This window comes from Brassica oleracea, chromosome C5, assembly GCF_000695525.1.
Source record: "Brassica oleracea var. oleracea cultivar TO1000 chromosome C5, BOL, whole genome shotgun sequence".
Taxonomy (NCBI): domain Eukaryota; kingdom Viridiplantae; phylum Streptophyta; class Magnoliopsida; order Brassicales; family Brassicaceae; genus Brassica; species Brassica oleracea.
In genome coordinates this window covers 38,094,167-38,108,727 of record NC_027752.1, presented here as the reverse complement: position 1 = coordinate 38,108,727, position 14,561 = coordinate 38,094,167, and the positions used below count along the sequence as shown (strand labels likewise).

General features: G+C 33.8%; 3 protein-coding genes across 4 annotated transcripts; 2 read left to right on the top strand and 1 right to left on the bottom strand.

The window, feature by feature from the left end:
• Positions 1-2,895: 2,895 nt before the first annotated feature.
• LOC106292753 (probable protein phosphatase 2C 41) lies at positions 2,896-5,344 on the top strand. 2 transcript variants are annotated; one of them, XM_013728405.1, is made up of 6 exons: positions 2,896-3,004; positions 3,150-3,423; positions 3,587-3,874; positions 3,961-4,081; positions 4,174-4,397; positions 4,488-5,344. In XM_013728405.1, exons 2-6 carry the CDS (start codon positions 3,175-3,177, stop codon positions 4,659-4,661), a joined length of 1,056 nt encoding a protein of 351 aa, XP_013583859.1. In that variant the 5' UTR covers positions 2,896-3,004; positions 3,150-3,174; the 3' UTR covers positions 4,662-5,344. The 2 variants fall into 2 exon arrangements, with proteins under 2 accessions (XP_013583859.1, XP_013583860.1); XM_013728406.1 differs by lacking the exon at positions 2,896-3,004 and adding an exon at positions 3,046-3,060.
• A 2,440-nt stretch (positions 5,345-7,784) lies between these two features.
• Positions 7,785-8,450, top strand: LOC106292257 (F-box/kelch-repeat protein At3g16740-like; the record flags this gene model as incomplete). Its single annotated transcript, XM_013727859.1, has 1 exon — positions 7,785-8,450. A coding segment is annotated over one exon (666 nt), but the record flags the coding sequence as incomplete, so codon positions are not given.
• A 786-nt stretch (positions 8,451-9,236) lies between these two features.
• Positions 9,237-13,174, bottom strand: LOC106343084 (pumilio homolog 24). The gene is made up of 17 exons (XM_013782214.1): positions 12,844-13,174; positions 12,691-12,744; positions 12,545-12,606; positions 12,381-12,462; positions 12,147-12,270; positions 11,993-12,076; positions 11,776-11,890; positions 11,539-11,689; positions 11,314-11,427; positions 11,110-11,193; positions 10,966-11,016; positions 10,834-10,884; positions 10,503-10,610; positions 10,230-10,418; positions 10,068-10,142; positions 9,669-9,922; positions 9,237-9,585 (listed from the first exon to the last, which is right to left on the bottom strand). Exons 1-17 carry the CDS (start codon positions 13,078-13,080, stop codon positions 9,459-9,461), a joined length of 1,962 nt encoding a protein of 653 aa, XP_013637668.1. The 5' UTR covers positions 13,081-13,174; the 3' UTR covers positions 9,237-9,458.
• Between the last annotated feature and the right edge of the window lie 1,387 nt (positions 13,175-14,561).

Sequence of the window (14,561 nt, the reverse complement as noted above, 5' to 3'; positions counted from 1 at the left end):
ATATAAGGCGGCTCGGCCGACCAATAAATAATAAACAGGATATAAGGCGGCTCGGCCGACCAATAAATAATAAACAGAATATAAGACGGCTCGGCCGACCATTAATAAATTAAATTATTAGTAAATAATATAGGCGGTATTCCGGCCATTATAACATAATATAAATAATAGTAGAGGCGGTATACCGACCATTATAACAGGGTATAAATGATACAAATAAATGTTACCGAATCGCAGAGTGATCGTGCTGATAACGTGTTATGAAAAGAACTGGAATTTTATTATATCGCAGGAATTTAAATAAAGCAAAATTTTATATCCGTACGAAGAAGATAATACTGATAAGAAGAGATGATGTGTTATTGAAAGAGAAGGATGGTGTGTTTACAATCGATCGAAACGATCGTTTATATAGAAGAGAAATTCACTGTGCAAATAGTGCAGCGGGCCCCACATCTTTTATATTTTTCAACGTTTGCGGCTAATCTTTCATAACATAGTAAATAATATGTATATCAATTTTATTTCATCCTCTCCCAAATAGTAATTCGATTTTGATTGCTAATCTGCTCCATTGTGACCATACATTTATCATAATTCCATGTAGCGCAAGATAATTTATATTATCTCTTTCCATATTTTTTGTGTAATAATTTTTCAAACTTAACTTTATATTTAAAACTCGTAAGCAATCCCTATGGATTACCTAAGAAATCTAGCCAAGTGGACATGCATAAAATCTAACATATGCACTAGGGCGCATATATATTTAGGCTTAGACCATAGACTAACAAATTTGATTATTAAATCGCAAGGGAAAGCAAAGGAAAAGGTCAATTAAAACTCCATATAACATGTGATTGTATATACGCACCTAATAACAAACTAATCCAGTCTCATGTCTTGATTGCATACGTATACTGTATGTATATATTCCATTTGATTTGTGTATATATTATATATATGATGCAAACATCTTGCAACTTATACAACTTTGTGTTTATACTTGTACTGTATATCGTAAATTCGTAACGATGTCGTATTCTATTTTATTTTTGGCATGTTATTACATAATTTGAATGATAGGAACGTATCGTCTGACTACGGTGTAATAAAATAATTTATTTTCTTTTATTAAAGATAAGAGTTGTTACGGATCAAAGGCACTGACCATGCACGATGGTAGCTCTTAAGGAAATCGAGGGTGTGGAGTGCACTTTTTTAGAGTACGTCCAAAAAAGAATCCTTAAAATCCTTTGATAAGGATTGATCCTTACACTGTTTACGGATCTCATTGACTACGTGGCGGTCTGTTAATGGTCATTTTTTTCTTTTTCAAAAAAATCTAAAATATCTAAAATTAATCCGAAATGCCCTTGTACTAAAGATTCCAATTAATGATTACCCATGGTCTTAGCTTTTAGATTCGAGAGCCTCTCACAGCCACAACTTTTATTGACAAGTGCTTATTGTTTAACAAACCCCCACATGATATCATTTTATATTTCCACCACATTCATTAATATACAGATATACTGATTTTCTTCCACATCCACATTTAATCAAGACATTTTACTAATTTAAAGCATATACATCTCTATCATAATGAGGTACTAAGCGACTATAATCTATTCATTTGTCGGTCTTAAACTGTATTATATGTGGTGATAAAGTTTCATTGGTTTATTCACTGTGGTTGTTGCAACGCTTTTTTTGTTGCATCCGAGTCATTTGACCCCAAAATTAATATATACGACATGTCCATTTTCTTCAATTTGATGATTGCGTTGAAATGACATCTTCACGGCTCCCACGCCTAACACTTCCATAACAAATGCATTAGCCAATATGGCAATATATGCATGTATATATATTATAGATGTTGTATATAAACAGTATTTTATTCATTCAGATACCGTTCTCTTAGTCTAAAATACACCTTTATAAATAAATAAATCAATTCACCTTTATAACAGAAAATTTTATTGTTACGAAGTCCATGTACAACCTAAAACACACATGATCGACAAACAGAAGTTTTCAAATAAACTTTTACTACTTGTCAAAATAAAATAAAACTTTTACCATGTACACCCGCTATATGTATTCTCGGCTGTAGCACAATAGCTCGTGTATGCATAACTCGTTTACGAGTTCTATTACCTTTTTTTTTCTTCTTGGTGTCATATATTGTTTCAGCCTTGTATATGTGAAATTTATGTTGAATTATTTTAGACTATTTTCTTTAGATATAATTTTTCATTTGTTATGTTGTTATGCTATTTCTATGTATATATACTGATATACATTTGAGTTCGATCGTGTTAATTCTTTATTTCACAGGTCCTTTTAATTATATAGGACGTGATACGTTTTATCATTTTTAACTTTGTTTTACCAATGGAATATACATATCCGCTACCTTAACCTAACCAAATAAAACTATTTGTTACAAGGCAATCCTCTCGAATAATATTTTTTAAGTTTTTTGGTCACAAAATAACCGTCAAAAAAAAAATAACTAAAATAATCCATTTTTATTTTGAAAATTTTAATTTTAATTTTTTATTTTTTAAAATTTGAAACCGTATCTCCAAACCCCACCTTTTAACTTTCAACCTAAGTATAAATTAGTTAACCCTAAGATAAAAATATATTTTTACCTTTTAATAAAATTTATTTTGGTCATTTACTTCATTGAAAGATATTTTCGTGACAAAAACTTAAAATAAATATCATAAGAAATTTATCTTTGTTATATTGGTATAGCCTTCAGCTGTATAAAAAAATTGGCGTCAACTTTATGCTTAACATATACGTCTCCTCATCGACATGTATATTCAGTGTATATGTATAAAATAATAAGGCTTAGAATAGTCGAAGGAGAGAAAGACAAAGATGATGAGTCACAGAGACGATTCACCAGCTTATAAATAGTTAAATCCGGCAAAAGTAAAAGTATTCAATAGAGAAACTACGACCAAGAATATTCACCGGAGATTGTGTAATTTACTAACAAAACCTTTGTTCTTCTGCATCTTGAGAAGCTGCAACAATCATGTTTTTATATATACCTAATTTATCTTATCACTTGTCATAATTCATTATACATAGAGTTAATATATATATATATATATCATTACTTGTAGGATCGTTAGAGCACTAGAGAATTGAATGGTGCTTTTGCCTGCATTTTTGGACGGTTTGGCAAGAAGTGTATCGATGAAGAAAGGAAAATATCTATCTGAAGATGAAGATGGAGGTAAAGAGATCGCAAAATCGATGATGAAATATTCCAAGAAGAACTCGACTTTCCTAGGTTCATCGGGCTTTGTTAGCTCCGAAACTTCCAAGAGATTTACCTCTATTTGTACTAATAGAGGTGAGAAAGGAATAAACCAAGATCGTGCCATTGTTTGGGAGGTACACTTTACATAAATATACATATATATTAGGTAATTTCTTCTTCCATGTAACCGATGATTATATAGTTATGATGTCTATAACTTAGTAGCTAAAGTATATATGACAGGTGAGAAATTACAACATCATATGTTTTATGAATTTGTCTATGCATAATATATAGGGTTTTGGAAGCCAAGAAGACATAACATTTTGTGGGATGTTCGATGGACATGGACCATGGGGACATAAGATAACCAAAAGAGTAAAAAAGTTATTTCCAGCTTCACTGCTTTGCCAGTGGCAACAAACTCTTGCATCCTTATCATCTTCACCGGAATGTTTCTCTCCGTTTGATCTTTGGAAGCAACCTTGCATGAAAACATTTTCTATCATCGATCTTGATCTCAAGATCCATCCATCCATTGATTCTTACTGCAGTGGCTGCACCGCTCTCACCGCCATCTTGCAGGTACATCATAAAAAACCAAATGATATAATAGAAATTTACATAGAAAGGATGCTAAGCGTTGAAGTTTGATTTTTTTGCATTTGAAGGGTGATCATCTTGTTGTAGCAAATGCGGGTGACTCAAGAGCAGTAATAGCAACAACTTCTGATGATGGAGTCGGTTTAGTGCCGGTTCAGCTATCAGTAGACTTTAAACCGAACATTCCCGGTATATCCCTAAAAGCCTTTTCACAATTAGTTGGAAAGATTATACTAAAACTGGAATTATCAACTGGTATGTATTACTACCCGGTTAAACAGAGGAAGCAGAACGGATAAAACAATCGGATGGACGGTTGTTTTGCCTAGATGATGAACCGGGAGTGTACCGGGTGGGCATGCCAAATGGCAGATCGCTTGGTTTAGCTGTCTCAAGAGCGTTTGGAGATTACTGCCTTAAAGACTTTGGTTTAGTCTCTGAACCGGAAGTGACATACAGAAAGATAACCAGCAAGGACCAGTTTCTCATCTTGGCAACCGATGGGGTAATATATATCAATATAATCAGTTTTGAATCAAAAGCAAGATAAAACACACATATAAATTTATAATCATGTATGTGTGTGTGTATATAGATGTGGGATGTGATGACAAATGATGAAGCAGTGGAGATAGCAAGAGGAGTGAAAGACAGAAGAAAGAGCGCAGAGAGATTGGTAAAGAAAGCTATGATGCTTTGGCGTAAGAAGAGAAGAAGCATAGCCATGGATGATATATCTGCTCTCTGTCTCTTCTTTCACCCTTGTTAATTTAATTCTTCTTTAACCTCTAATAAGTAATAACTCATACACACATCAATGTTTTCAACTTCAACAACCAAGATGTGATACATATGCATTTACATAGTGTATATGTATGATTGATGATGCTAAGAGAGTGGCTGTGATTAGAAATGGGTGATTAAAAGTTAATTTCAGCATGTTTTTGTAAATTGGTGTGTGACGGTCATTGCTCTTGGAAGCAAAAATGATTAGGATTAGAGCCTGGAGGATCCAAGTGAGTTGAATAATTAGAATTCAGCCAACTATAAGGAAAAATGATATCAAATTAAAACATAGTAACAGAGGTTTTTAAGGACTGCACAAAGGAAAAAAAGAGGAGATAGAACACAGATTCAGGTTTCAAAGACTTTCTTGTTTGCAGATAAACGGATATATGAGAGGTGTGATTAGGCTAACCAGTGTCCTTGAGCCAACGACCGACATTTTCCAGACAAGGCCTTCTTGAAAAGAGTGGAAGCAAAAGTAGGGGAAGACCATCCTTCTTATTGTTCGGCTTGAGTGAAAGTCTTCCAGGTGCTGTGAAGTCTTCTCTGACCTTTGCTGCTACAGAGGCAATGGTTTCGTAGAGCTCACGCAGCTTCTCGCTCAGAGTTGGGAAAAGAATACCATCACAGCCTCCCACTGGAACATGATATGAATAAACGTGAAAATGAGGATCAACAAAACGAGAATAGCTGAGAGAAAGAGAAGCATAACATTACAGAATGAGACATCTGGAAACTAGCATCTGTTGTGGAGGGTAGATCAGAGCATACAAGTATCTATGAGTTACATGGTTATATCAATTATTTTGTTGTCCGACTACCATAAGCATTTAACTCTCTCCTATCGTTTTTATAACAGGAGTAAAACTAATACAACAACAAAAAATGCTAGAAGTCAAAACTCAATACCTCATATATGACCTCTTTGCCAAAATTAGACTTCAGGAACTCCTCAGCGTTCTCCACACAGACATCAATCAGCCGCTGTCCAGCAAATTCAAGAACGTCTCATGAGTGGTAAGAAAACTAAATTGCAACCAAGGTTGAGTTGCCCTGGTACCTAGGCAACCTGAGTTCAATTCAGGTTGAGAAACTATTTACAATGTTTGGATTTCCGGAAAAAACGAGTCACCACATCACACATAACTCAGGAAGGCCACTCTTGACTAGCAACTCCTGCCTTCGCAAAATTTGGTTTTGAAAAGTAATATATTCTTCTAATCTTATATATTAAAACATAAGTCACAACCTTGATTCATATGTGATTTTTTAAAAAAATAGACGACCTATTTATAGAAAGTCATGTTACATTTAATATCTAATATTATCATTTAAATTTTGGGCCTACCGGAAATTTTTATTGGGCTATCAATAATTGGATTTAAACAATAGATGATTCATTGGATTTATAGATAGTAAAAATTAAACAGATATAATTTAATGTTGTAATACTATACCTCTATATGCTAAATATTTAAATATTTGTCGATGTTAACTTTTAAAATTATAAATATTTTTTTTAAATAACAAAAATCATATTATCTAACAATGATTAATCTTTACTACTTTAAACCAATGAAAAAAAATTTAAACTATATAGTTTATTTTAAAAATTAAACAAAAACTAAGTGTTTAATTATTTACTCGATAATATAAATCTATGAAGCGAAAAGTTTAATTTTTTAAAAACTTTCTGAATTCGTGAAATGTTACAATATCTTTGAATTGACAATAAAACAATATTTTATTAATTTTTATATATATAGTTTCGATTTTAATAATGAAATAATAATCCAAAAATATATATATAGAAGAAGATACATATACATGTGAAAGTTTGAAACAATCTATTCAATGAAAAAAAATATACAATAAACTTATTTTGTTTTAAAAATTGATAGACACATGTGTATTATAAAATATATCAATTTAGAATTGAAAACAAAATATTTATATAAAAATAAATGAAAAAAAAAACTTGCACCGTTGCGCAGTTTTATTATTAATGCGCATGCGACAAGCAACTTCGTTATACATAAAGAAAAAAAAACACAATAACTTGCCGGATAAGTCTTAACGGAAGTAGCAGGATAAGTAGAAATATTGGTCCAGCCTAGGAATCGCAATGGACTAGGACCATTATAAAATAGGTAAATTACCAAAAACAAAAACAAAAAAATGTACACGACTGTACTTATATGGTGTAGTTAGCTGTCTATATATATATATAAAAGATAAACCCTAAATTTTTTGTCTCGCAAAAAAGTTTTTCTACGTAAAAAGTACTTGTCTCATTTATTTATTGCTTATTGTATATCATGATATAGTCGAAGTATTTCTCTCCGAGGTTCACACAAAATCAGTAGAATGATATCATAAAGAGTCAGTTCGGTTGTAGCTTGCTTGTGCAATATTAACCCAACAGTCCTAGACTGTATCCGAGTTTGTTCACTTACATAATGATATGAATCCTAATATGAGGACAAATAACCTTTTGCATGATATATTTTGTAGTAGCATGATGATAAATTCAGCTGAAATTACGTCAATAACTATTCTTTAGTTAACAGATTAACATAGGTTTATACGTAAAGATGGACACAATCCAAAAACAAAACAACAATAACTTGCTGGATAAGTCTTAATGGAATAGCAGGATAAGTAGAAATATTGGTGCAACCTGGGAATATCAATGGACTAGGAGCATTATAAAAAGATAAATTACTAAAAAAAAACCAAAAAAAGTACATGACATATTTTATATGATGTAGATATGTCTATATATAGGTAGATAAACCCTAAATTTTGAAGGTTATTTACAAATAGAGATCAGATCATTGAAACAAAAGCGACGATGATATAGGACCTTCCAAGGGATGTGGCAGAGGAGGTGCTCTCTTGGCTTCCGGTGACATCTCTAGGAAGAGTACGATTTGCTTGTAAAAAGTGGAACACTTTAACCAAAGATGAGGGGTTTATAAAGAAGCACCTCGATCGGTAAGAATCAGTGGAGGAAGGTGGTGATGCTGCTGGACTATAAGGTTTATTTAATGAACGTCGATCTCCTCACTCCATCTTCTTTAGAGCGTATAGGTAAGCTCGTTAACTCTACAGTTGTAACTCTAACTCGTGGAAAGTTGTTGTTGATGTCAACCCTGACTGGAGTATAGAGTTTTATCAACGTGGCGTGTCTCTAAAGGGCAACACTTGCTGGTTTGCTGAAGAGAAGCTTGTCGATGTAGCTCCAGGAACAGAGATATCAGATCTCCGTGATTTCTTACTTTGTTTTGATTTTACAAAAGAGAGGTTTGGGCCGCGTCTGCCTCTGCCTTTTCACTCCTTCGGAGACATAGTGACCCTCTCTAGTGTTGGAGAAGAGAAGCTTGCTGTGTTATTTCAGAAACAAGGTTTGCCTCCATACACGGTCAAGATTTGGATTAGTAGTAGCAAGATCGAGCCCGATGCAGTGTCGTGGAACAAGCTGTTCCTAAGTGTTGATATGAAACCACTCACGGGTTTCCTGTTTCTTGACAACGGTGGGAGTTTCTTCGTTGACGAAGACGAGGAGGTGGCAGTGGTTCTTGATGAAGCCAGAGATGAGGTTGGCCGCATTACTCGCAACACTGCTTGCATCATTGGTAGAAATGGACACTTCAAACAAGTGAATCTGGGAGGAGTCGTACATCATTCTCTTAGCCTCCCCGCAGACGCATGTCGTAGGCCACCTGTGTTTGTGTGCTCTTATGTTCCTAGCTCTGTGAAAATCATGTAAACTGCACACACACACACACTAAGGTTATGAATGTTTTGAGCCGAGCGGGCGTTTCAATGTGCGGGACACTTTTTAGTCACCATTCATACATAGCTTTAATTTTTTGCTTTCTTATAACGTAACAAAACAATAACAAGTGCTGGACCAAATTCTACACAAGTTTTATAAACCTCTTTTGGAAAGAAAAAGCTTCGGCTGCAACTGGTTTTAAGTTAGAGGAATAAGATGAATAGGATGAATTCAGAAAAACAGAATACAAACAAATGGAATAAAAAGAATAGAAATATAAGTATATTTAAAATTATATTAGTATAACTTATCTTAAATTTTAAAATATAAATATATTATATGTATATTACAATATTTGTTATATATGTCACAATTCATATTTTGTTTTAGTCTACTTATTTCAGATGAACCGCATTTATTCCAGAATACATTTTCTTCGTATATAAATCACAGGTTCGTTCCGCTCTTACCATTCAGAGGCCAAAGCAAAACAGAGTATCTATTAATTTGTTGTTGTCGTTTACTTGTCTCCAAACATGGCCTCTGCTTTCTTCACTTTTGTTCAATCTTATTTATATTTCCAATCAAAATACTTTTTGTGTTGTGAACTTGTATGGCTTCTTCCACCATATATTTGATAACTATGACGAAGCAGTGCAGATAGTAAACAAAGAAGAAGCATCGCCATGGATGATATCTCTTCTTTCACCCTGGTTAATTTAACTCTTCTTTGACCTTCAATAATTAATAAGTCATGCACACATCAATGTTTTCAGCTTCAACAACAAACTTGTGATATTAATTAAAACATATGCAACTAAAGATCGAGTTGAGTACATTGTAAAGGTGGGATTTGAAGCTGCATTAAAGTAATAAACCATAGAAGGAAGAAAAAAACAAAACTTTGACATAATCCCAGATTCTCTGAAACCTAGTAGAAACCTGTTTGAAAAGACTGAAACACAAACCACCAAGTGATTCAGCAGTACTGGCTGTGCATCATTCGGGTTTCTTGGTTCCTGTGATCTTTAGAGCCCCTTCGTCCCCCAACACTTGCAGCTCTTCCTTAGCCATCTCACGCACTTGAACATCTTGAGTCTCTAAGAAAGCAGATAATATCCTTGAACTGCAGAAAAAGAGGAGATTGAACACAGATTCAGATTGTTTGCAAATAAAATGGATAAATGAGTGAAGTGATTAGAGGCTAACCAGTGTCCTTGAGCCCATGACCGACACTTTCCAGACAAGGCCTTTTTAAAAAGAATGGAAGCAAAAGTAGGGCTGTCCAAGACCAGCCTTCTAATTGTTCGGCTTGAGTGAAAGTCTTCCAGGATGTGTTGTGAACTCTTTTCTGATTCTTCGGGTTTCGGCTCTGCTGCTACAGAGGCAATGGCTTGGTACAGCTCACGCAGATTCTCGCTCAAAGTTGGCAAAAGAATACCATCACACCCTCCCACGGCCACCTGATATGTAATAAAACATGACAATACAGAAGGAGATCAGATCAAAGTATATGGTGAATTTGGTAACACAACCATTTAACTTTCTACTATCGTTCATATAACAGGACTAAATCCAAAAAAAATGATAGAAGCCAAAACTCAATACCTCATACATGACTTCTTTGGCAAAGTTAGACTTCAGGAATTCCTCAGCGTTCTCCACACAGACATCAATAAGCCGCTGTTCAGCAAATTTAAGAATGTCTCATGAGTGGTAAGAAAACTACAATAAAACAAAATCTACGAAACGAGTCACACTCAAAGATACCTCAGCAAGGCCACTCTTGACTAGCAACTCCTGCCTTCTCAAAAGGGGATCTTTTTTACTGCCAGCAATTGTGACATTTTCTTCAAGACCGCTCTGTTCAGTTACAGTATCTTCTTGCTCGTCTTTCTCCTCCTCAGCAGATTCTTTGCCATCTGAGTCCTTTGTCTCAGACAATGTCTCAGACTTATCCTGAAATTGGATGGTAATTGGTAAATACAGGCAAGTTTTACATCCAGCTTAGTTAAGTAGATAGTTGGGGTTTTATTCCTATACCATTAAGCACAGTGATGGAACAGACAGATCAAGAGAGGCCAAATCATCACGACTGAAATAACGTGAAGAATTTGGATGAAGTAACTGCAATAGTGGTCTCCTACCATTCTGCACAAAATTATTAAAGCCATACGTTAAGTGTGAACACAAATACTGGAAGAACTCAACGTATTAGTCATTGATACTCTAAAGAAAGTAAAGAAGAAAAGTCTAATCCAAATCATATATAGCCAACAAAAGGTTAGATGTCATCAAGCCGGAGAAATGAGACTAAGTACATTAAATTTTAAATGTTATCTTGGCATGCTTTTCAAAATCAATGTACACAAACCTTTCCCATAACAAGATCCTTTAAGTTGGCCTCCAGCTCACGAACAATAATCTGCACAAGGTTGAACAAGATTAAAAAAAGAAACGAAAAAGAACATGCACATAAATTCAGAAATCTTTTGGCGGGAACTACCTTGGTTACTAGCTTTGTGTCATCAACTATGGAGAAAATACATGCAAGCACCTGAGACCATATAATAGACAAGGGATTATCTGAAAGGAACGATTATAAAGCAAACAAAACACTAAGAGAAAATATAGTTAGAGGTATTCTTACCATACTTCCATACTGATCAGAAGCAATACTTCCAACATGGCTTTCTTTCTCGGTTTTCATTGCTTTGATAAGCTTCTTTCTCTCCTGCAAAGAATATGATTTGGAAGTTCAATTGAAGGTTCATTTTTTTTTATATTTAGAATAATATCATGAATTGCAGAAGCAACCATCCGAACAGATAAAGTAAGAGGAGGAGACGTCCACCTTAGCACTTCCATGTTTGACACAAAGCATAGCAAGCCTAGAACCATCACGGGTGTGAACCATACGTATAAGAAGCGGGCCTGACAGTTGCTGAATCACAAATGCAGCAGAAGTCTGCACACACAAAAAAAAAAAAAACATTTAGTAGTAAAAATTAGAAAGCAAAAGATATTTATACTCTGAAACGTTCAAATAATTTTATTTTTATTTTGAAAAAAAAAATACCTTATCAGCTACTGTCATGTACTCAATCAGCAACTTGTGTGTGATGTTGTGGTCGACAATTCCTTTCTCAAGAATTGGTTGGACAATGGCAGTCATGTGGCGGATAACAGACCCTTTCTGTAGTCCTAGCTTTGCGATAATGTCCACCACCCTGAACCCCATTGAGTAACGTGATCAGTTCGTGGTAGTAAAGAGCGAAATAGAATAAGACAAGCCATAGAACATACTAAAATTTACCTTTTCTCGGAAGTTGAGTTCAAGTCTTTGAATAACTGAAGCTCTGTAGAGTATAACTCTCCAAGGAGTTCTTGTTTCTGTGCTGCATTCCCCAGATGGTATGCATGATCCACAACTTGGAAAGAAAAAGAAAAAACAAAGATAAAAGTGAGCTTCCAAAAGGCATCTTCAGTGAACATGTCATAAATTTTTGAAACATCAGAAGAACTCTACATACCAACAGATCCGACCATGTGACGGAGGAGAGAGGCCACGTGTCCGCGGAGGCTGGATATACAGGATGACAGCTGCTGCTTAGATGCTGCACAAAAAAAAATCACTAAATGTACAAAGAAGCAAGAATACAGTTGGGCTTGAAGTTTAGTTCTCACCTCCATCCAACATCTTCTGCAACACATGAACAGCGTATGTGTTAGAAGCCAGGCTAAGAAAATGCGGATGAAGCTCTTTGAAAACAACTTCCTTCTCATCTTGCGAGCAATACTTCAAACAAGTCTTGAAGCCACAAAAGAAAACAAAAAAAAAAACACACAACTTGTAAGAGATAGTGATTCAACAGCCATTTCATTTAAACCAAAGATAGAGAAGAAAAAAAAAACACAAACCTGGAGAACACGGGAAGAGACATGAGAACCTGCAATCTCGTGCATTTTCCCCTTCATCTTCTGTAAAGCTTCAGATATCAGCCTAATAAGATCAAACACAAGTATAAGATAAAGAGCTTTTTAGAGCAAAAAAAAAAAAACATTAATCATTGGGTACTACTAACTTTAAACGGTCCTCCTTGCCAATATCACGGCGCCTCATCTTCTCCCACAGGGTAGCAAGCTCCTGGTATTAAAGTACGAAGAGTGTTTAGTTATATTCCCATTGTTGATGAATCCATTAAGCTCTAGTTATTATAAAGGTACATACTTGCTCGAGAGTGTAATGAGGCTTCCTCCTCTTCTTCCTTGCTTCTGTCAGCTCCTGCAACCCCCAAGAATCGTAAACCATATGACATAAGATTCCAAATTCAAATGTTTTAAAGCTTTGAGAAAAGAAAAAGATTAGATTTTTTTAAAGAACCTTAGCTTGTACGCGACGCTCCTTCTTGGAGAGGGTAACACTCTTGTCGTTGTTTCCAAAAGCTTTCGGTTTACCATGTTGTCCTCCTACAGGCTTTTGGTTCTGAATCGTAGGGTTGTGTTTCTTGTCGGTGGGATTAGAGGGAGACAGCTTCGGCTTCTTCGATTTGAGAGCATCGGGTTTCTCAGAGCTTTCGTTATCTTTCCTCTTGGTCGATTTCAGTCCCTTGGAAGACATTGTTGACGGAAGTGAACAAGTCTAGAGAGCGAGAGAGAGAGGTGGGAGGGAGGTTTAAGCACCACTTCTAGGGTTTTGGAGGGACGGCGGCGATACAAGAGCTTTTTGAGGCCCCAAATCCTTTTAAAATTACTGTTTTGCCATTAGCACAAATGGCCCGGTCCGGTTTTTTTTTTGGTTTTTTTTTATTAACCCGTGAGCAGAAATTCGGTTTGGCGTATTTTCTTTGATTACATGCAGATAATCCTCAAAACGAGTTTTAGAATCTTTTGAGAAATATGTTGGTCTATTTAAATATATCATATATTTTTTATTAAACTAACCAAAAATCTATTATTAATTTTTTTCATTTTTTTCCTTAAATAAAAATTACGGAATTTCCTAATGTTACTAAAGTATATATGAAAATTAATAATTTTGAATAATTAAGATTTGATAAAAATTAATGTATTCTCTATCATATTTTTTTAATTTTAAATTAATAAAATAAACTAAACAACTTCAATAACCATATAATAAAAAAAAATTGTATATGTTATATTTTGATTTTTTTTAAATGACCGTAAATTATCAAAATTGATAAAAAATCTCACATTCAAATTTTTGTGATCCATGATTTAAATTTTTTGTTATGATAAAATAAAAATGATTACAAAATCATATAAGTAAGAAATCTCATTTAATAAATATTAAGTGTAAAAGATATATATATATATATATATTAATATCGTTTAAATTAAACATATACAATATAAAATACATAAATATTTTAATTTCAAAATTTGCTTTGAACAAATATTGACAATTTTTAAGCAATATATATATATATATATATATATATATATATATTGACAGCTAAATATTTAAATTTTAAACTTAGCCTAGAATTTAAAAAAAAATATAACTATTAATCACACGATGATAATTTTGTTATCAATGATTTAAATTTTTTGTTATAAAAATATATAAATTATCAAAAAAACTATATGAGTAGAAAACATCATTTAAAATACATATCAATATTAAAAATACACTATATATATGTTAATGTCATTTAAATTTAATTATACACCTTATAAAATAGAAAAGGTGATTGTTTGGATTAATGAAATTTATTTATGTGTTCACACCAATTTAATTATATATATAATTACTGACTTTTTAGTTATTCAATATATATTTATTATTTTATGAATATAAATGAACATATAATACATAAAATAATATATATTATGTTCACTCCGCGCAAAGCGCAGATCTTAACCTACTTAAAAGTAAAACAGAGGTCATTGACTAGTCGTTGAGAAACCAGTCGATAGTTGATAGTTGATACCAATGGTGGCCCTCAGGCCTCACGGTCACTATTTTGCATGCGCCTGCCAACTAAGTTATTGCTAGAAAATGGCTGATGGTTTAATATACTTCAGAGTTCAAACTGAATGGAACCGCATTATTTTATAACTTGTATCGAAGACTAGCAC

Bases quoted from the DNA above. Each gene is read 5' to 3' on its own strand.
- LOC106343084 (XM_013782214.1), bottom strand. From the start codon at position 13,080: ATGTCTTCCAAGGGACTGAAATCGACCAAGAGGAAAGATAACGAAAGC. The intron at 11,194-11,313 runs GTGGACGTCTCC...TATTCTTTGCAG, and splicing joins TCAAACATGGAAGTGCTAAG to GAGAGAAAGAAGCTTATCAA. The intron at 10,885-10,965 runs GTAGTTCCCGCC...AACCTTGTGCAG, and splicing joins ACACAAAGCTAGTAACCAAG to ATTATTGTTCGTGAGCTGGA.
- LOC106292753 (XM_013728405.1), top strand. From the start codon at position 3,175: ATGGTGCTTTTGCCTGCATTTTTGGACGGTTTGGCAAGAAGTGTATCG. The intron at 3,875-3,960 runs GTACATCATAAA...TTGCATTTGAAG, and splicing joins CTCTCACCGCCATCTTGCAG to GGTGATCATCTTGTTGTAGC. The intron at 4,398-4,487 runs GTAATATATATC...GTGTGTATATAG, and splicing joins TCATCTTGGCAACCGATGGG to ATGTGGGATGTGATGACAAA.